Source organism: Lissotriton vulgaris, chromosome 6 (genome assembly GCF_964263255.1).
Source record: "Lissotriton vulgaris chromosome 6, aLisVul1.2, whole genome shotgun sequence".
Lineage (NCBI taxonomy): Eukaryota > Metazoa > Chordata > Amphibia > Caudata > Salamandridae > Lissotriton > Lissotriton vulgaris.
Window position 1 is genome coordinate 75,033,246 of NC_141694.1, and position 22,877 is coordinate 75,056,122.

The 22,877-nt window shown below is 44.3% G+C and overlaps 1 protein-coding gene across 3 annotated transcripts in view; it reads right to left on the reverse strand.

Moving 5' to 3' along the window:
- The window catches only part of TMEM63B (transmembrane protein 63B), a 383,550-nt gene that overhangs the window by 63,603 nt on the left and 297,070 nt on the right, over positions 1-22,877 (reverse strand). For all 3 annotated transcript variants that reach the window (XM_086925945.1, XM_086925947.1, XM_086925946.1), the window contains 5 exons: positions 11,330-11,463; positions 5,956-6,093; positions 4,113-4,266; positions 3,247-3,353; positions 920-1,006 (listed from right to left, as the gene is read on the reverse strand). In XM_086925945.1, the coding sequence (XP_086782071.1) occupies positions 920-1,006; positions 3,247-3,353; positions 4,113-4,266; positions 5,956-6,093; positions 11,330-11,463 (620 nt within the window). The remainder of the gene's footprint in view (positions 1-919; positions 1,007-3,246; positions 3,354-4,112; positions 4,267-5,955; positions 6,094-11,329; positions 11,464-22,877) is intronic.

Consider the following 22,877-nt stretch of genomic DNA (forward strand, 5'->3'; position numbering starts at 1 on the left):
GTGCCGGACAGATGTCTGCCGGAGAACCCGATTTTACTTTGGGGAGTATCTCTAAGAATACTTCCTCAGTAAGGGGGGGAATGGAGGTAAGATGGCATTGAACAGTGGGAGGGGAAGGATCAACAAAGGTAGACGAGGGGAGGGGTATGTTGGCCTTGATGGTTGCGATCTTGTCCAGAAAGTAGGTGTTTAATTGGTCACACAGGGGATGGGTTGGAGGGATTTGGGGTGAGGCTCTGTCGGAGAAGGCTAGATCGTTCACTATACCGAAAATCTCCCTAGGTTTGTTTTTGGCTGTCGTTATTTTAGTTGAGAAGTAGATGGTTTTGGCGGCTAGGATAGCTTTTTTATACTCAGTAAGTAATGTAAGATAGTGGGTTTTTGATGAGGGGCAGTAGTTTCTTCTCCATTGCCTCTCTGCTTGCCGTACGGTCAGTTTTTGTTCTTTTAGGTGGTCGTTGAACCACCTGTTGGAGTCCTTGGGTCGTCGGGTGGAATTTACTACTACTAAATGCCTCCTGAGAATACCAAAAGTAGTACGTTTAGGATTTTATCTCAGATTAGTTCTGTGAATCGGCGCCATAGTGTTTACACATCAACTGTTAATGAAGCTTTCAAATGTACAGAGGCTTGCGAGGAGCCAGCTGGGTAAGCAGAGATTCTGTGCAAGGGTCTGCTGATGCGAGGCACTTGCACGCATCATGCGATCAACAAAACACCAAATGCATGGACTTTTCATAAAGCTCAACAAAACCTGATATAAGGTTTAGCAGAGTAGCTTGTGTATGTCTACTGGTTAGAACAAGCAGTAGACATCTTTTATAGTGCCCAAATACACAAATCTGACATTGTATTTAGTGGCATGATTTTCACTCGGCGCTTAATACGTGGCCGCATTTCGTGAGCATGCTATACATACCTACTCAGACCCAAGGACGGCAGCAGGAGCACCATGAAGATAAGGAAAGTGTAACATTTGTGCATTGTTGTTCGGTTCTCACCAGACCTGTTGGGACAAAGCGCAGAGTGAAACCTAATGCCGTCAAACTACATACAGAATCCCGCCCTCATTCCCCAAAGTCTGCAAGAGAGCCAGGTATCATTCAACAAACTCCCTGCAAGATCTAAAGGTTAAGGCAGATCCCCGACATCATACACAAAATTCTTTTTTTTATTTGTTTTATTTTACTTTAATTATCATTTTATCACCAGTGCACATAGATTCATGATGCTTAGATATGCAGGTACATTACTCACAGGCTTGGAGAAAAACAAGCATAATGAAGCAGATATTGATGAACTGATATATTCCCTTATCTGATATGGCTAATGATCATTTTGAAGTGCAGTTCGTGAATTCCTACTTCCCTGGTCCTACGACCCAGTTGCCAGTCTAATGCCTGCGTGCTTCCATAAACACATCTGTAACCTCTTTAAGCTCCCCTACGTCACCCCGCAGACTGTGCGCTCTGACTTACTCTCTGTCGCTCTCGATCAGGTGGTGTGTCTGGTGTCTCTTGGAACTCTTTAAAAGATGAGTAACCCCATACATCAAACTGACTGCAATAGGGCTTCCTCATTCAACAGGCTGCAGGCTAGCTAGCTCTGTGGCCTCATGAACCATACTGTAAACAAGATCGCAGACCTCCTACACCAAATGCGCTGCAAGAAATGTGAAATCACACATCAAGCTTCCTACTAGACAGGACCCTCTTATACACCAAACTGTCTGCAACAGCCCATCCTCACCTCATACACAAACCTCTGTGATCCACAATATCAAACACCAACCTCTAAGCAACATCCCAGACCTCATACACCAAACTTCCTCCAAATAAGTAACCTTCTACATGAAACTGTCTCCAATGTGCCATTCTCCTGCAGCAAACTCTGAGATCCAAGATGTCGTACACTAAACTCCAAAGTAACATCCAAGACCTCTTACACCAAACTCCCTACACACTGTGTGACCTTACACATCACACTGCCTGCAACAGTTGATCCTCGTACACCAAACTTCAGGTAAAACGTGTGACCTCAAACTAAACTCGACACAAGATCCCAATCTGCATACAACAAACACCCTACAAAACAATGACTCAAAAATGATATCACCCATGATAACCCACCTGTACACATCAAGCTCCAGGCGAGATCTGGAACTGCATGAAACAAACTTCAAACAAGCTCCAATGCCACCTACACCAAACTCCCTGGGAGCTAAGAGACCTCATAAATCAAACTACCTGCACAATACGCGACTTCATACACAACAATGTCAGCAATAGCCCATCCTTGCACATCAAACAACAGGCAAGCTATGTGAAGCTCGGTGACCTCATACTTTGTACTCCTTATGAGATGTGACCACACTACATCAAACTTCCAATTATAGCATGGCATCAACGTCCCAGTGAGATCCACGACCAAGGGCACCAAGCTCCATGCAGGATATGTGCCCCGACAGCAAACTTTTGCAACATCCAATATCCCAAAACAAGACATCTTATAGGATCTTTGACCTTTCACATAAACTTCCTGCAAGGCCCTATCCCCACATGGCAAAGTCACTGAAAGATCCCTTCCATCATAAAAAGACCAAGGGCCCTGCCCCGATATTTAACTCCCTCCTCATAGACCAAACTCCCTTGAAGAACCAGAAACAGCAAATTCATGCACAATTGGGGAACTTGTACACTAAACACTAGAGACTTGCACCCTCATACATCAATTCATACACGATCTGTGCTCTTGTATCTGTGCTTTGCTGGATTTCCTAAAGTATAATGGCAACCACCTCCAAAAAACATAGAAGCCAGACATGATTGGCCATCTGGACTCCTCTAATGAAGCCCCATCTGTATCAACCTTCCATAATCTCTGGCATTGGATTCTTAAAGGCTGATAATGGCGGTCAAAGAGGTTGGCTAAAAAATCTCTTAGCTGTATGAGGAATTGCTTGAGGAGGTTTGAGAGAACTGTCACACTGCATGATGTGCCAAGTCTCAGGCGGTTCCACAAAAGACAGAAAACACTCAACTTCACAATGAAGGGCTGGTTTCAGTCTCTACCTTACACATGTCCCACCCTGTCCCGCTCACTCAAGTTTAATGTAGCGACATGCACCTTCCTTTGCAGCTCTTTAAACAGTAGACTATAGTGCTTACACCGCTAGACTGGTTGCTGTTGCTCAACCCGTAGTTGTTACTGGAAAAAAGATGGTAGCTGCCGTGGTGCAAACCCTACCTGGTCCAATGCGCTTCGAAGAATGCCGAGTAGTACACAATGGTAGGGAGGAGAGCAGAGAAGGCCCACAGGAGCAATGTGGGGAAGAATTGGGTGACGATTGGATTCTGTTAGGAAAAGAAAAAGAAGCCCTTTTTTAACCGTATGGACATTAGAGCTTAGAGGCCTGCAAGGCTGAGTGTTGGAATAGACATTTATTTGGACACTCCACTCCACTCCACTCCACTCCACTCCACTCCACTCCACTCCACTCCACTCCACTCCACTCCACTCCACTCGAACGAGAGAACTGAACAACACGCAAGAGAGACAGACTCTCCAAAAGAATCAACTGACATGAAAAGAAACTGAGAAATGCACAACTACCATACAAAAGAAACTGGCACTCAGCACATACTGCAGCAAGAGATACATTCTCCAACACGATCCAGGCCAAAGAAACTAAGAACTGAGCAACACTCACACCCCTAGAATGGATTAACACTCACTCTATCCAACTGAAACAGACGCACACACTCCAACACCCTCCAGGCCAAAGAAACGAAGAACTGAATAGCTGACCCTGGGAGAAACATTTACACTTATTGACAAAAGAAGCAAGCACTGCAAAACATTCCACTAAGAAGGAAACAGTAAACGAGATAAAAAGCAAAGGTTCTCTAACACATCCTACAATCAGACCACAGCACTCTTATTGGGGGCACAAAGGTTTTGAAGCAGCAATGACATGGCTGTTCAAATGAACATGGCAGGCTGATGGGTCGCGGTGCCATGCATGTACAAAGGAAACCGCGCTGATCCTCAAGACCTTGCAAAGACTTCATGTCTGTGCCTTCACCTTCCCACTTCTGGTGGCACACACTCACATTCAGGTACTCGACAGGCTTGGTCACGTTGAACTTGTCCATGGTGGTGATGATGATTGCTGGGGTGGTGAGGAAGAAGAGGAGGAGGAAGAGAATGACATTGATGATCAGGCATCGGATCCACCATAGGATCCCCTTGACGGAGAGATGCTCCCTGGGATAAAAAGACAGAAGAGAGAGAAGGCTCAATCAGCAGGCAGGCCCTCCCACTGTTAATGCACCAGAGGTGAGCGGTAAAGCGGTATGTGATGATTGACACATGGGTGTCCTTGGTGCTGGTGGATGTGTGCCACCTTAAGAGAAAGATTAGTGACTTAAGAGTACAAGAAGTAACTCCAGTACCTCTGGTGGGTTAGAAGAAGTAAATGTGAAAAAACAACCTAGAGGGCGGCTCCAGTTGGGCTCTGGCCAAAATCCCCATATGGCTCCTTCGACTAGTGCGGAGACTCAAACAGGGCAGCTCTCAGTGACCTTTTAACATAGTAGGCACTGTGCAAGAGATACTACAGAACTGTATTGAGATAACATTTCCCTGACTAAACTGCAGTTAACTCACCAAGCTCTGAGTGGTGATGTGGTGAACCTACAATTATTTGGTTAGGAGATAAGGTTAAGGTAAGTGAGGGGGAGAGGGTTAGTTGGACAAGGACACGTAGGACGAGCCATCTGTGAATCTCAGAACAGACACTATATGTTGAGTCGCAGAGTGGACATTATTCCGGGGCAGTGTGTGTTGAACAGAGTGGAGAGGTCTGTGGCATTGCACAGTAAAGGACACACCTCTCAGTGGCATGCGGCGAGAAGGATATTCTGTGCTGGTGTGAGGAGGATTTCATGTTGTGAATTTGGATGAGGGATTCCATGAAGGCAGTGGAGAGATTGTGCACACGGATGAGACCCTTCTGGAGTAGCAGTGAGAAGATTCCACAGTAGCCTGAATAATGGACATTACTGAAATCCATCACTGAATGCTGCTGCTACCACTGGCTTGCCCTTTGTTACTCTTAAGTTGCCTTTGTTATCCCTGACTGGAGGATCCTTAACTAAGAGTCAGAAAATCAAACTAACAGGGCTCAAATAGCCCTATTTTCGGTTGAAGTTTCCACGCCTTGCCTCTTCTCCAGCACCTGAGCAGCAAGTGATTTTTGAGGGAGATCGGAAGTGGAAGATGTCGTCTTTGGTCAAAGGTTGAGAATGTCACTCCGGCCACCCCTAGGATTTTGGTACATTTCCATCTATGGATACTTTGCCCAGTACATACTGGGAGAAGAAGAAATGCTGTAATGGACTGTATGATGGAGAGGACTTGACTCTCTGCATGGGGGGGCGAGGGGGGAGGACTCCATGAAGCTAGGTGGAGGGGAGAGTTTTGTGATTCCACCTGGCTCATAAGAAATTGTTCAATGGTGTGTGGTGAGGAGATTGATGGGTTCTTTATGCAGAAGAAGGGAGCAGGGTAGTGGGCAATGGGGAGGGTGCTACAAGGCGGCTCATAGGATGGGACACCCTCTGTGGTATGTGACAAGGATGGGAAGTGTTTGCTGCTTTGCAGTAGAAGGATTCCTCGGTGCACGCGTGTGTGTGTGTGTGTATGCTGATCTAGTACTAACAGGGCGCCCACTGAAACGTCTCGTAAACTAGCTCTGCCCCTCTAACACTTAGTAAAAGGAACAGTAATTAGCAGGCATATGTAAGGTTGCTATTCTAGGACTAAGCAGTAGAGACTCTGTCACACTTGCATGTAATACCACAACACACACATGGGTACACAGGGCACTACAGCCATGTATCCCCTACTATCATTCAGTGCAGGGAGAGCGAGGTGAGACTCCTCAGTCCTTACCAGTAGATGTTCTGTGGATCTGGAGCGTAGGTCACAGTCCAGTTGGAAATGTGGAGGCACTCGCTGCAGGAAGAGGACTTGGGCTCGCCCCGGCACGTGCAGCCCTGACACTTGCAGACGTTGAAGTCTTTGAGAATTCTAAAAGAGGAATAAAGTGAAGAACTAAGAACCCAGCCATCGCTGTTTGGACCACCCATACGTCAGTTAAAAAAGACCCTTAAACAATGCGAGACAGAAAAAAGGGGATTGGAGCTTTGTGTGACCATGGCACCGTGAGCTAAGAACCATAAAGGACCAGCCTGGGTGGGTGGAGGGAGGGTGGAAGCAGTCACAAGTGTTCCTCACAGTACGTACTGTTACATGCTAAGCACCACTAACACTCAGGCACCATGGGAGTGCTTTTAAAACATCAAGAGAGCTGAACAAAAAAAGACATCTTTTCTAAGCTTTACCAGGTTGAAATGTCTATATGTACAAATGAAAAGGATCTATGGTTTCATTTTAAGTTCCACTCCCTAGAAAGGTTGGACCCTGAACCTCGTAATCTCAAGAGAGGCAGTTCTTATGACAACCGCTTCCATCCCAGTGAATTGGGACCACCTTTCGTTCCATCATTTGCTACGTATGTATGTGGTAATTGAATAGCACCAACATAAGCAAAAGGCAGCAGAGCCATGGTGAAAGGTCAAGCCATAGGGTCCAAATCATGGGTACAAGAGTACAGAGACATCACCCTGAGCCCACCAGAGAAGAAGGTTTATAAACAACCTTTATCAGTCATAAAAATATATCTCTACCAATTACACTTCGCGCGTGAAGGTGATCAAAGATGAAAGAGTATCCCCAAGCAGAAACAGTGGAACATGAACACCAAGGAACATTGGCTCCCAAAAAAGCTTAATAAGGCAAGGAAATCACCCACAATCTACACAGTTCACCCAAAGGTTACTACACATAGTTTTTATGGCTTCGATTTATTTATTAGACAAATCAATATATCGCAGAAACCGTGAAGAATAACCACATAAAACGCTGAAAGTAAATTCCGCTCACAGGTGCCTGCCAGGTAAATGCAGCGGGCACCCAGAGCCAAAAAAATTATCAAAGTGCTATAAATTCAATATACACTCATACCCAATGCACCAATCGTACAATTGCCCTCTGAGGTCAAAAGGACCAGTGGAAAGAAAGGGACAAGAGACAAGACAACTAGAGAGACAGGCCCATGGCCGCAAACACCATTAGCTGAACAGGTATTGGCCTGGTACCCGGCAGGCATCCCTAGGAAAACACATTTCCAGTCATCCTGGTTCTCCTTCCAGGGTCCGCAAAACGGTCTCCTCTAAATCCATGCATGAGAAAAGGAATCCCTTCTCTCCGTGGTCCACCTTCAAACGGATCATAGCCCAACAATACGCCTTCGCCACCAAATCGTGTTTGATACTTCACAACTCTTCTTTTCCCGGCCTAGGAGGCAGGGTCAAATATGTAAACATCAGTGGCCCCTACACTTCCATTAATATTGCTTTTTTGTTTCGTTGCTTGTAGAATTCCAGGCTTTCCCAACCATGGGCAACACTATAGGTGCATAGAATCACCTCGCTTCCTCCCTGTGCGAGTTCAAAAGATCAGATTAGGTAAGTGTCGTCCGTTTGGAAGATATCACAGGAACTACCAGGAGTTTGAGGTGTGTAATCCTTTGTAAATTTCCCAGAGAATAAACTGCAGCTCATCAAATAGATCAGAGCCCTTGCATGCTATTGGCAGTTTCAGTCAAACAACCCTCTAGGGCATGAGCAGATGAGCCCAGATCCTCCAGCACCATCTCTTTCAACACCCTACTGGTTAGGCCTTTAAAGTATGTTCTGTTTTAGCAACTGCCTTTTCAATCATTGAAGATCTCTCATACAGGTCAGTGTTCAACAAATGGTTTTTAACCTTTTGACTTCTGTAGACCCCCCACAAAATCACGACAAAAAAGCGGGGGCCACAGTCTAAGCAATTTCTACAAAAATGCAGAAACAAGTATACATCAAACAAATTATGAAATATTTTAGTTAATTCGTAAACCACACATACGCAAAAATTGAAATTTGAATGCAAAGTTTGGAACTTTTCAACTTTTAAATTTAATTTCTAGAAGATTAAGCAATTTGTATAAACTAGCACATAATTTTGCCTTTTTTGCTTCCAGGACATGCTCTCTTTTGTTGGTGCATGGATTTTAATTTATGTTCTCAACTGTCTATGCTACATTCCATTTGCTGTACTTGCACTCCCTCCCAAAAATCAAGATAAGAAGACCAATTTAATTTTCAGTCCCGGATTTCAAATTCCTTGACATATTAGAGAGTGTTTTAAAATTTTCAATTGTGTATTGTTTATGTATATATACTTTATTAATCTGCTAATATTTTGTATTCTAAACCGTTGTGGACCCCCTTGAATAGGCATCATGAACCCCAAGTTGAGAACCACTGACTAGAGGAAGGTCTTCACCCCTAACGACATCGCAGCTTCCTCTTGTGGATCTGATACGGGGTTCTACAAGGAGAAGAAGTTATCCACTCCGTTCTTTTCCCATTGGTAGCAGGTAAGCGCCACTCCTCACAGAGCAGCCCTCAGAGCCGCAACTCTCATTTGGCAGTGGCTCCAGTCCGCAGGGCAGCTTCGCGCCCTCCGCAAGCTGGTCATACCCCACCATCACCATGGCACAGCAATGGTAGGGATCACGGCCCCATCACTTGCAGGACCACTTGCGTCACTCGGACATACTCTTTCACACCCCAAACATCCACTGTCTCTGTGGGTAGGTTGCGATGCTTGTTAAATTGCAGCGACACCAGCTTCTTCACCACCCTCAGCTGCCAGTGCACTCCAGAGGCCAGTGTCTCCAAGACCGTCTGATTCTGCTGTTGTAGGAGATCATATGTTAGTTTATCCTTCTGGACATGAGGAGCTCCTCCGTGATCATCTATGCACTTGCGTCTTTCTTTTGTGAACCACTGACATATATCATTATGAGCATCTTAGTGAGCAGTAGGGATAAGGCCACAGATCTAAAACATATATTACTGTTTTTTCCCTGTGTGTAGACCCAGTAAACAGTGTTCAGGAAAGTGAGTGACTATGACTCCTGCAGCATCTCCAAGGACCCTCATTTCCACTGGAGCAAACAACAAATCTTTGAAGCGAAAGTTGCATTTGTCAGATCAGCGACCATCCGAACGAAAACCAACACAAAATACGATGAAAAATGGTGAAGAAAATCGCCAATTTACCAACCCCACAGAAACCTGTGATAAATACTTTACATTTTTTTAGGGCAAAGAAAAAACATAACATTTTCACAAAATCCTACAATGGAAGAGCAAACTCGCTTCACAAGAGCTCCAAAATTGAACAAGCCTAATTTCAGGGCGATGACACAATCCAAATTCTCGAACATCACCGCTAGAAACTTCTTTGTACTTCAAAGATCCCATCCCAGCCGCTCTACTTAAAAACATTACTCCTCGAAAATGCTCTTTTGGATCAACTTAATAAAACCTGACCCAAGGTGTAATCCTTGATGATCTCAAAATTTGCCAGATCATAAGCTTACTAAAAAAAAAAAAAAAAAGCGGAGACCCAAATAATTCTTTACAATGTGTCTAAATATACTTCCCTGCTAAAGTTCTGAAAGTCAGAGCCGCTACTCAAATTACAGATTTCAACGAGAATACCAGCATCTTTGATGACCTCAAATAAGGCTTCATCAGGGGCTGCTGTACAGAAATGGCAAAACTGCAACTTGGATGGAGGGAACACCTGTCTTCTGGTACTTCCTTAAAACACTTGAAACAAAAATGGGTATTAAAGAGGAGTTCTTTCCTGGTTTCAAAATTATTAAGAGAAGAGGTGCCAACAAATAAAAACCGCAGATCTCATCTCTGTGACATCCGACCTCCAGGAGAGGGTAGACTTTATTTGCCTGGGAGCATCCCTGATCTACCTGGGCAGGTCCATCTGAAATGTCACAAACATCTTGATTTACAGGAATATACCCTCCTGAACCCTTTATTTGAAAGACCTACTATGCTATTCAAGATCTGCCCATTGTCTTTTGTGTCCAACCTTGATCACTCACTTATTGTAAAGTTGTTTACACTTCAATACTGCAGAATTTAACAATGGCTCATGTAAAGAGCTCACCACCCCTTTTTGGTTTTGTTGCGCTCCAGAAAACATTTTTAAAACATAGTTTCTCGCGTTAATACATCTTGTTCACTTAAAGGTCTAAACATGTGATGACCCTACACTTGTAACAATGGCATCATATTCAAGCATATACACACCAACCCGCATTCTTCATTTATACTTTGAAAACAGGTACTGCACAGTAGAATCCTCCATGTGAGGATGCTCTTGGCCAAACAAAGTAGAAACCACTGTGTCACTGACAGTCCCCAGGGTGTGGGTATAAACAAGCTTACTTGAATAGCTTTTGTGGATAACTTCCTTTCTTTTGTGCATCACTTCTCCTCCACCAACGTTTGCAAAGAGGGCCAGAGCATCATGAAATTTCTCCTGTGACACCTCTAGCCCATCACGGAAATATATTTATGACTTCACTAACATTTGCTCAGCTTGAGATACTTTCCGACCCGAGACTGGTGCAAGAATTACACCAAATACTTAACGGCCCACAGCACTACGTCTCTTTCTCTTGAAATAAAGGGTGCAGTCATAACTTCATGTTAGCTGCCCCTCAAACTGAACTCTCCATTCTGTGTGACTTCTAACCAACTGAACAGACCCTTGAAGAAGCGCAACTCCTCGTCAACATTCACCACTCGTGGTTTCTTAGCATCTCCATCCAATCCTCATCTAAGAGCTTTGTCCGCTTACCTTCTACCCTGAATACTTCAGTTGCCTCAAGGCTCCATAAAGACACTTTTGTGGTAGGTAACCGTAAGTGTTCTTTAGAATGACTAGATGGGAAATAACAGCTTGAAGCTTAGAGACTATAAAGCAAAGTTCTGCTCCCGAAACAAACATCTGTTGAAACCCCAGCATCCACCTGCTCACCACAGATATTTTATGATTATTCCATCACAGCTGATGTCTGTCAGAAATCTGGGAGATTTGCTGTTCTGGCTGGAGTAGTAATTCCCAAGAAAGCACAATCACCAAAGGAGGTTTCTTCTATCTGAGGCAGCTTAGCCTTTACTTCCTGTTCATCCCTTCAACTACATCACAGTAAGCTCCATGGCACATGGGTCTCAGCAGTGTCACTTGGACTCACAGTACTCTCCTCTCCAGCATTATTCTTGCCTCTTCACTAAAGCCTATGGGTGATGCACGCACAGGAGTTGTCCTCTCCCAAACTCACATGGCTGTGATTGTCTCATTGTGGAAGGTGACAAAGGCCATCCCCAGAGGCTTCTCGTTCACTTTCTCCTTCTCTTTCTTGTACTCTTCTTTCAGCCGCTCCTCCAGATCTGAGTAGTACTGGATGGCCTCCACCTGGACCAGAATAAAACAGTAATTACTACACGCGCAATCAAGAGAGCATAGAAACCTCTACAGGGTCTAATCTACTACAAACAAGAGTGCATTACGACACCCGGTGTTCAGCCCCCCAGTCTGATGAGGTCATAGAAAGCTGATGCTACACATGTTCTTTTGCTTAATGATATCAAATCACTTTAATGGAGTTTATTTACTTCTTTTTTTAACATCTTTTTATTAACAAAAAGAACAAATGCTTTACATTTAATGAGACAATATACTCAGCAGTGGGTGAGCCAATACAGTTATATAGAATTATTCACACTGTACAGTTCCCATAGTTCTTTAATAACCTGTGGCGATACCGGATTACCCCAGAGCCCCCCCACACTTTGGTTGGAGATACCCCTCAGTCAGTCAGTAAATACCCCTGGTATGTCATCCAGGCCTCCCAGTGGGAAGTGGGAAGCCTCTACACTGGTACACAGTGAGTTCTGCCCTTTGACACCAGTCGAGATCCTTTTTCCAGCCCTCTATCGATGGAACATCACTAGCACCCCAAAGTCTGGCTATATTTTGTTTCGCCACTATGCCCGCTAGCGCAAGCCAGGTTGTAGCCATTTGGACCAAACTACCTTCCCTGTCACTCCTAGGATATGCCAACTGGAGAGAGTTTCTTTAATATTTAAGATAATTCAATACTACCTTTTGTGGTGAGAAGTGGGGGTATTTTTGTGAAGAAATAAGACTTTTATTAAGAATACTGAGAGCAACTGTTAAGGTGGAAAAAACAATCTATGGTGGAGAAGTGCTTCATTTGAGCCAGTGGTTTCCGGTGCTCAGCAGCAGCACTTAATCATCAACATCGGCACTTTTCATGAGCGCAAGTTAAGGACACATTCATTTATGGGGAGATTACGTGATTTGCCCAGAATCACAGCATGTTGAACCGACCCCGAGACTCGAACCTGGATCCCCAGCTCTGAAGTCGGCAGCTCTGCCCATTACGCCACATCGCCTCCCACTTTTATGGTTAGTAGTTGGTTCTGTTTTAAGCGGTGCTAACAAGAAAAATGGGCTGGTGCAAGCTGCCTCCTGACAAGAGCCCCGGCATATTATTTTTTTTTTTTTATTACAAACTAACCTCTGAGGTAGAGTCTTTCTCCTGGAGCATTTTGGATTTCAAAGAGGCATCACAAGTCATCTTCAAGCATTTACAATGCAATGGTCTCAGCATTGTTAAAGTTAGAGCTATTGGCATTGCTCATGACATTATTTTTATTTATGTTTTTGTTTTTAAAACATATAAATAAATGGCATTGTCATTTACAATACCAATAGCTTACTCTCGCAAATGACAGACCTATTGCATTTGCACCCACACACAGAGAAACACCTAAAGCCACCAAAACACACATTTAGAACCACCCACACAGAGCCACCCACACAGAGTCATTCACATAGAGCCACCCACACATACACAGAGCCACACACACACACACACACACAGAGACACACACACACAAAGTCATGCATGTACATAAAGGTTTACGGAAAATACGATTTCCTCTTCTATTCCTCAATGCCAATTGGTATCGCCATCTGGATGAGGTTTGCGTTTTTTCCCCGTAAATAATTATATTAGTACTATTTCTATATGATAAAATTGTGTGTAATAAAAGCTATTTGATTACTTTTTTATATTTATTTATTCTCACGGCAAACATTTGAAAGCATCAAAACAGTATCTGTTGTATGTTTGATTTCAGTTTAAATATCACCCAAAGAAATAAAAAAACACCCATGCCAAAAAGTTTGCAACCAATGAAACAAAAGCTTTTAGTTTAGATAACGTTTTCATTGGCTTTATTTTAAGGTATTTGTATCTTTCGAAATGCCATTGGTGCAAGAGTTTTGTGACTTAAAACATTCGAAATGGAAGCCTTCTAATTAACAGTAACAAAACCGTTTTTTACACATATGCATGCTATTTGCAAACACTTGTTGAGTAGTTACTTGTGGCTCCAACAAGACGGACGTCAAGCCATGCAGCTACTTTGAAGCTGTGAAGTAGTGCGGGTGCGGCTTTAACACCAAGCTATTCTGCCACAGCTTTCCTAGAACAATCACACAGCATGTCGGAAGATAAAGCCTTCAATTGCATTTATGTCCCAAAGCAGCTGCGAGTGAGAGCTATATAGGCAAAATATGGAGAAAAAAAACAGGGGCAGGCTCATAAACATAATGAGTAAATATAGACTATGTGCATATAGTGTGCGCTAGAATACTAGGTGCAGCAGTGAAGGGTCCTACACTGAGGATAGCGTTCTCTGCTGTTGTTCTAACAAGGCTTCTGTATACTAATATTAACATTGGGCCAAAATACACTGAATTGCTTTAAGCCTAATATTTAAAGGGCAGTCCAGTTGCTAAGTTTAGCGCTCGTATTGGCCTTACTTAAAAATAAACAATACTGGCTCTGCAAGGTATCAGAGGAAGAGAGCAGCCTGGGAAGGGTTACAAAAGGAAAAAATGAAGGATTTTTTAGAGTTCCGTGTTGGGAAGGGGAAACACATTTTGTCACGGCGGTAAAAAATTTGGCGCTGCTTAACCCTTTAACTGCGGATTCCAGTTGTAAATATATGGAGTCCGCTTACTTAAATTTTTACTCTACTGAGTTTAATCTGCGCATTGTGATGACCCCAGTTTTCCACTTACTCAAATACATTTGAGCGTTTCTTAAGATTGCTCAGGGACATAAGACTGACAACTGTCTCGGGCTCCGTGTGAAGTAAGTAGCTGCGGCTCTAGGAACACGGACACAAAGCCACGGATCTACTTTGAAGTTATTTGCTTTTTGGTACATATGAAGCACACGACTTTAAGAACACCTGTGAAGCTCGCGTTTTACAAACAGCAGAACCGGTTCCATAGTTGCATTGCTGAGGTCTGAATCACATTTATACTAAGTGATAAGGGAGTTAGCGGAAGTTATACTAGGGTTAATCTCGAACAAAAATACACCTATATATGTTATGGCCATATTCATTAAAATCACACATACTAAACAAAAGCAAACTCCCCATGCTTACTAAAACAAATATGTTCTTGTAGAATATAACTAGTGCTCACAAAAAGCGAGCTTATGCCTGAGGATCTAATTCAATTAAGAGAAAGTGCAAAAACACACACACACACACTTACACGGGTGAAAACCTAGCATATTACAGTGCGGAACTATAATAAACCATGGCTAGCATTTTGATAAGTGGGCGTTGTTTGTTAGTTAGCTCTGTATATGCCATACCCGTTTACCTTACACATAAATGTATAGCGCTGCCTAATTTTTAAACATAATTCCAGTTTGTGCCCAAAGAAATATGCTATCCAAGCTACTTTTCATGCCTTCGTGTCATTGCTGAGCTTTAAATCGCATTTAGGCTGAATAAGAAGGGAGTAGGCGGCAGTGACACAAAATCCAGTCCTGTCCATCTGTTTGCGCGTAGCTTTGGATGCGCCTTCAATTTTAAAGGGTGACACCCGATGTCAAGCAGCAGCCGCGCTGAATATACATCACACAACGAGTGTCTGCTTACAGTTTTAAAGGCGTGTAAGGCACTTGTCTTTCTGTGTTTTTACGAAAAACACAGACCCAGGAACAGAACGAGACACACCAGGAGGAAGAGACACAGGGAGAATAGATACGGAGATGAAGGGGTATTAAACATAGAAAGGCCGATAACATTAAGCAGATAGGGACAGAGACGCGCGAAATCAGGAACACTGTGACAGACAGAACGTGGAACAAAGGGAAAAAGCGAAGGAAATACATTAAATAACGGCAGACAGGGGCGGAGACACGAACATAGGCAGAGACAGAAGGCGTAAAGAAAGCACTTACCCTCGGTAGCTCCTGCAGGAAAGTGGACCACGGCACAACACCAACCATCTTTCTCAGAGGCCAAGAAGAAATGCCTTGGAGAAACGCACTGTCATTTTGGGATTTGGGGGCGTGGTTTTCGTTCTCTTCTCTTCCCATTGGATGGAATGTAAAATTCCAGCCAATGGTTAGAGGAGTGAAAGAAAACAAGAAAGAAGCGAAAAAAGACGCCCCCGAATCTGAAAAAAACGGGGCTTGAACGGAGTGACGCCACTCTCCTCCAATAGCGGTACAAAAGAGGGTGGTGATGGACGTCACCACCCCCTTTTGTACCAGTCTCCTCCAATGGCTGGCCTCCGTTTAGGAAGCCAGCCAATGGAGAGGAGGGGCGGGTTCAAGCCCCACTCTAGAAAACATTAAATCTCGGAGCGAGACTGCGCAAGCGCAGCCTACGGTCCGAGACCTAAAAATCTACTTTGAAGAAGAGTAACTTGCAATGTCCGTACCCAACACTAGATGGCAGGAGTGTGCAAAACATGCAATCTACAGCAGCAGGTGCTGCAATTTTTTTGCAACTATTAATTATTTCTAGTCATGTGATTTGGGGTGGAGAAAAAAATGGGTACCGGCGAGGGTTTCAGTTATAGACATGTAGTGCAAACAAGCGCTGGCACATAATAGTAAGACACACTGAAGGGAGCCAGCAGGAGCGAACAGAAAGGACAACAGATGTAAAAGATTACCTTCTGCAGTTCAATGCAAGCATTTGAGTGGAGGAGGTAGGATACAGCATAACTGCCAACAGCATTAAGAGAGAGATTAAAATTAAACTGCACTGAGCCAAGACATGAATTGCAAAATTGCAAGCCAATGGCTGGATGTTGCTGCTTGAATAAAGCCAATGGTTGAAAAGGGTAGACTCAAAGCCCACTTTATGTCAAGATCGTGTTAGTATGGGACTACAGTTCCCGGCATACCCTGGGCCAGAACTACTATTCCCATGATCCTCCGCGACGGAGCGCGATCTCGCGAGAGAACATATAAGGAAGTCGGCGGCAGGGGACCGGCATCGGGAATTCCTTCAGAGTATTGTCTTGCCGTGTTTTTGTTCAGGATCTTTGACGGTGCGGTAAGGGTGCTTTGCACCACTGTGTTTTTTCAGCGGGATCGCTGAATTCAGAAAGACTGTGTTTTTGCTCAAAGTAATTGCGGTTACTTCTGTGTTGGATTTTGTCTCGGTCGGCATTTTCGGCCGACGGAGGGAAAAAGAGGATGTTTTGGAGTTTCTCTGGAGACTTCCACTGCTACTGACCTTTGGTTATTTGGTGTGCAATCTAAACTCTTGAGGTTGTGCTTTGTCTGTACTGAGGATGCTACCCCCACCCATATAAGATTATATGGTTATTTGGATGTACTTGTGTTCCTGGGGTCTACAATCATTTATTTCCGTTGGATTGGATTTCTATTTCCTAATGTGGCAGCGTGCATTATATTGAGTATTGGTGTTAACTACTGTCTGTACCTCTTCTAATTAACAGGGGTTCCTTGGAGGTGTATTGCTTACAAGCTACCCAGGTAGGTTCTTATACCTGTGATACATGTGATCAGTGTGACCTCCTGTGATGGTTCTGACATATATCGTTTGACTATTCCATGCCTTTTTGTATTGCTGTAGTTACACCGCAACAACCCCAACGCTACCAGATACCTCTGCACATCTACGAGGTTTATTTTTCCTTTACAGGAATAATCAATAGATGTATGCCTGATATGTAAAATGTTAGCACTGTTAGAGAAATCGTAGTTTCATGTGTGTGCTCTGTTTATGTCTTTCAGATCTCCCTCCCCGCTGTCCCCTTCCTTTCCTTCCCTGATCATTTCCTTTTTTCCCCTCGCTTGATCTTCCCAATGCTCTGTGCCATCACGGCAATTCAGGCGTTGGCTCAATCTAGAGGTGGGCGTACTATTCAACAAACCGATCCCGAGGACGTTATCTTAACACTTTATGCACATTGTAAGCAGCAGGTCGGTTTGACAGTTGCAGCAGCAAAATCCAGAACTAAGAATGTTAGTTAAGTCCTTGTAGGCACACAAAAGAACAAGCACAGTGTCTTGTATATCCTTCTTTTTTTCTGGATATCTAGCCAAGACGTGTTTTGTCTGGCATTGTTGCCCAAACTTTCTCAGGGCTAGAATGTCTACACAAAATAAGCTACCATGAACATAATAACTCTGACTAAAGGAAATGGGTCAGCACCGAAAGAGGTCCTGGTGCATTGTGGCCTGAGATGAGTCATGAGACATCTCACACCTGAAGACAGACCTCCTTGAAGAAAATAAACGTTCAAACATCTGTGCCCAATACTAGTTGGCCGGAGTATGCAGAGCATATGATTTACAGCAGCACATGATAAAAATGGATTCTGTTACTTACCCTGTAAGCATCTGTTCTTGCTATGTAGAGCTGTAGATGAAATCTTCCCCCAAAAGGTGTTAAATGATCGGGGGAAGTGTAGGCAAGTCGCTGTTTATTGGGGGAAGAGGGGTTACGCGTTGGCGTGCTCTTACCCCGACCTTTGAAGTCGTTCCCTCTGTACCCTCCTCTACCGAAGCCTCTAGAGGAAGACGGTTGTGTGTTTGACTTATATGAGGAAGCGTTTGGTCTGAGGATGTACTTTTGGACCCTACCCTATAAAATGAGTGGAGAAAGTCCCCTCTGTTTGATGGGGTTAGAAGCGCCCCCATGGATTTCGCCACATCTGTGTCTTTCTTCATCTTTTCTAAGGCCTCATCTATTTGAGGTCCGAAAAGATTTTATTTGTCAAAAGGGGTATTTAAAACAGATCGCTGGACCTCAGGTTTAAAACATGAAATTATAAACCAAGCATTTCGACGTAGGAGAATGATGGTGGTAACTCCCCTCGCTGCAGGGACAGCAGCACCTAAAACACATCTAATGTTGGATTTAGATACGAGTTTGCCTTCCTAAAGCAACTCTTGTGCTTTCGGTCTGTGCTCTTCTGGGAGATGTTGAAGTAGGCCTTCCATCTCATCCCAGTGTGCCCGGTCATACCTAGCTAGTAAGCCCTTCTTGTTAGCAATGCACCAGAGGTTAACGGGTTGAGCCGCCACCCTTTTACCAGATGTGTCGATCAATTTAGACTCTTTGTCTGAGGACGGTGCATCTGCAGAGATTTGTGAGTTTGCTCTCTTACTAGCATTAGAGACTACTAGTACATCTAAGGGTAGCTGTCCTTTAATAAAAAACAGGATCAGATGGTGGGGGGTTTGTATTTTTTGTCAACCCTAGGTGTTAAAATGCGTGCACAAACCAGGTCTTTAAATATCTCATCTGCATGTCTCATCATTCCTTTTAATATGGGTAGCCTCTGACTAGTCCTATGTGAAGACACCAGTGTCTCAAATAAAAAGCCTTCATCCAAAGACTCTTTAGGCAATGTAACTCCAAGATAAGCTGCTGCTCTGGAAATTAGCTCTTGATAAGCTACATTATCATCTGGAGGTGATGGCTTTGCAGGGTATAAATCTGGGTCATATCCATGGGTGGATCAATATTATAGTCCTCCCATGGATCTGCTGGTAAACTACCATTGTCGTCATCATCATCATCATCCCGTAAATCAGGCTGAGTATGAGGAGACTCCTGAGGTGTTATGTGTAGTGGATCTGAGTTTGGCAGTTGTGGTAATGGTGAAGATGTTGGAGGAGAAGGGGATGGCAAAGTAGGGTGAATAAGACTTGTAGCCATGTCCTTCTTTTTGAGAGGAATCTTATACCCAGTGTCCTCGGAACTGACTTAATAATAATAATAATAATAAACCATTTTATAATAAAGCGCCTGGCTACTCAAAAAACAGAGTGTCCCTGCGCTGAATACTGCAAAGAAGCTCAGAAGAAGGAACACGGGTAGGCCAAACAAGGGCAAGGAAGTAGGGAATTATGTGCGTGGGAAAAGAAAAGTTTTAAGTTTTCCCCGAAACCTGATTTCAGAGGGTTCCATGCGGAGCTCAAGTGGGAGCTCGTTCCAACACTTGGCAGCCAGGTACCTGAACGAACAGCCGCCCGTCCTGGCTCTGGTAATTTTAGGGATTTTGAATAACATCTTTCCAGAGGATCTCAGATTCCTGGTGGGGCGATGTATTGTAAGAAGACTTTGTAGATATCCTGGCCCAGTGCCATGGGCGATGCGGTGAACAAAGCATAAGGACTTAAATTTGATTCGTTCCTTGATGGGGAGCCAGTGAAGTTTGGACAAGGCGGATTTCCCTGAAGCTCTGCAAGGAAGTTTGAGCACAAGGCGCGCAGCGGCATTCTGAGCACACTGGAGTTGACAAAGTCCTTTTTTGCTCAAACCTAGTAGCAGGGCATTCCCATAGTCCAGATGGGGGGTTACTAGGGCATGGACAATGGTCTTCCTGGAATCCATGGGAAGGAGATCTAATACCTTCCGAAGAACCTTCAGTAGGCTGAAGCACCTAGCTGTGACTTTGCGGACATGAGACATGTATGAGAGACCAGAGTCAAGTATTATGCCCAGGTTACGCACTGAAACCACAGGAGAGGGCAAAGTGCCTAATTCCGCAGGCCACACATGTGAGACCATGCGGAAGATGATTTTCCCACCACCAGCAGCAGCTCGGTTTTGTCGTCGTTAAGGTGAAGACAGTTGTTGTTCATCCAAGCTGCTACGGAAGAAAGACAGTTGGAGAAATTGGTGGCATCCTCTCTGTGGTCGGGCGTAAGCTTGAACATCAATTGGGTGTCAATGCCCACCCCATAAGTCTCAACTATGCGAGCCAGGGGTTCCTTATAGATATTAAACAAAGAAGGGCTCAAGCTCGAGCCCTGAGGAACCCATGGCTCGCCTTCCTGAGAGATGATTTAAAGGGGGGGCAGTGCATCTGAAAGTTCCTGTTAACTAAGAAGGATTCCATCCACGCAAGGGCATGTCCCTTAACTCCCATATCAGATAGCCGAGACAGCAGCGTTGAGTGCAGCACGGTGTCAAAGGCTGCACTTAGGTCTAATAGTACCAACGCTGCTGTCTCTCCCTCGTCCACTATGCGCCTGAGGCTCTCGGTGGAAAAAAGTAGGGCAGACTCAGTTGAGTATCCAGCTCTGAAACCTGATTGTGTGGGGTGCAGGAGAGAATGTTCTTTCAGATAGCTCATGAGCTGCCTATTCACTACTTTTTCCACAACCTTTGCACAAAAAGGGAGGAGGGAGATGGGGCGAAGGTTTTGAAATTGGGAGATGTGGATGTTGGCCTTCTTTTTAAGGGGGATTACTTGAGCGGTTTTCCAAGCATCCTATACCTGGCATTCTTGGAAGGAGAGCGACACAATAAGACTGATATAGTCAATTATTGTGGTCTCCATGACTCCCTTGCAGCGAGTCGGCGGACACACATCGCTCGGAGAGCCAGATTGTATACTGTTTACAATGCTAAGTAGCTCTTGTTTCTCAGGAGTGATAAAACAGGTGAGACCAGGAGTCCCCGTGTTGTTGTTATTGGCTGTTACAAGTTTACTCGAACTGGCCTCATCCTTTGTGAAGGTGGCATGAATTTTGTCGATCTTGCTTACGAAAAAATCAGCAATGGAGTCACACAGTTCTTTCGAGTAAGTATCTTGAGCTTCCAATCTAGTTGGGATCGTGAGTTCTTTATAGATAGAAAAGAGTTCTTTAGTGGGGTTGTCCGCTAAGTCAATCCTGCTTTTAAGATGGCGACTTTTTTCAGATCTCACTAGTTTATGGTATTTGTTTAGTTCACTCTTATATATTAATTCATTCTCAGGATTGTAATGTTTTCGCCAGCTGCGCTCTAAAGTTTTGCATCTAACTCTGGCAAGTTTTAATTTTTCCGAAAACCAAGGAGCGGATTTGGAATGCCTAACTGGGGGCTTGGATGTCCAAGGAGCTATCTCATCCAGAGCAGTGGACAACCATTTTTCATAATTAGTCCAAGCCTCCTGAAGGGAGTTGCTATGCGGAGGGGGATTTTTTTGAAGAGCAAGTCTGAAGGCTTCTTGGTTGAACTTTTTCCAGTTTCTACGTTTCACAGAGGGGGGTTTGAAAAAAATCTGTTTTCTGTAAGTGTATTTTCAACCAGGAACGGGATGACGAAGTGATCCGAGCAAATTATTCTAACTGGAGGAAAGGTTGTAATACCCACCCAATTGGCAAAGATGGGATCTAAGAGATGGCCATGTTGGTGTGAAGGGGCATCGGATTGAAGATTCAGCCCCAATGATGCCAGAGCTGTCACCACTTCCTGTGCCTCCTTACATTCCCTGTCGTCAAAATGAAGGTTTAAATCACCTAAAATTATGAACTTTTTGTATTGGAGGGCTGGCTGCGTGATAAAGTCAAAAAGCTGACTATCAAATTGTCCCGCTGCTCCAGGCGGGCGGTATACCAACAGACCATTAATAACATTTCTCGGTCCTAATTTAATGGTGAACAGGCCACTTTCACTATGAGGTAGAGTGGCTTTCTCTAAGGTGCATTCTATCTCAGACTTGTGAATAAGGGCTATCCCTCCCCCTCTTTGTTTAGGTCTATCTACTCGAAGAAGATGGACAGATGTGGACAGAGTGGAAGATGTTTTAGCTGAAATGTGTCCAGTATCAGGATTAAAATAAAGCTTTTCCTGTTTAGGGTCTAATTTTTTTTCATAGGATCCAGGGGCTTTAGAAGATCTTCTTTTAATTTTGGCGCTGAAGCTTTCGGTGTCGAACCGGATTTGTCCTTCGAACGGAAGGCTTCGAAGCCAAACCGGACTTGTGTTTCGAAAGCGTAAGGTTTCGGTTCCGAACCGGAATTGTCTTTCAGAGCAGACGTTTTCAGATCCAAAGACTATCTGATTCGACTCGATCCTGAGCCAGAAGGCTTGACCGTTTGTTTCATTGCCAGGCCTGAGGGCGGGGCGTCAGAAACATTGGTGCCGACTGAGGCCCGAAGGCAGAGGTCGTGCCGAAGCCTTATGTTTGGTGGAAGAGAGTTTATGGGGTAAAGGGGCTTTAGTACTCACGACACCCAGTCACGCTGGAATTTTCAGACTCCGGTTCAATTTCCAGCTCAGAATACGATTCTGGGACCCCTCTTCTTCCGCCCCTGTTGCTATTTCCTGTTTGGATTCTTCTCCGAAGATATCTGGAGTATGTTGGATGCTTTGGCGTTGCATTTCTCATTGTCGAGCCTGACAATCCCAAAGAGTATTTTCCGATCGGCATGACCGACAAGCCTCAAAATCTTGTTCCTGTGCTCCGGTGAGAGGCACAAGTTGCAGACTTTAATTAGGTCGGTGCAAGGGTACTTGGAGAGGCACAGAGGACTAAATTAAAACAGAGTCCGTTCCATCGGCAGAAGGCTGGACTGATGCAGTTAGGCCCGACAGCCGCCCATTATGTTTTCTCCCGAAGATGGAGTTTCCTAATCGTATCGATACGCAGAGAATAGCGAAACGCGTACGATAACAATACCGTTGAGGGTACAGTAGATTGCGCAACGAGGGGAACACGAAGAA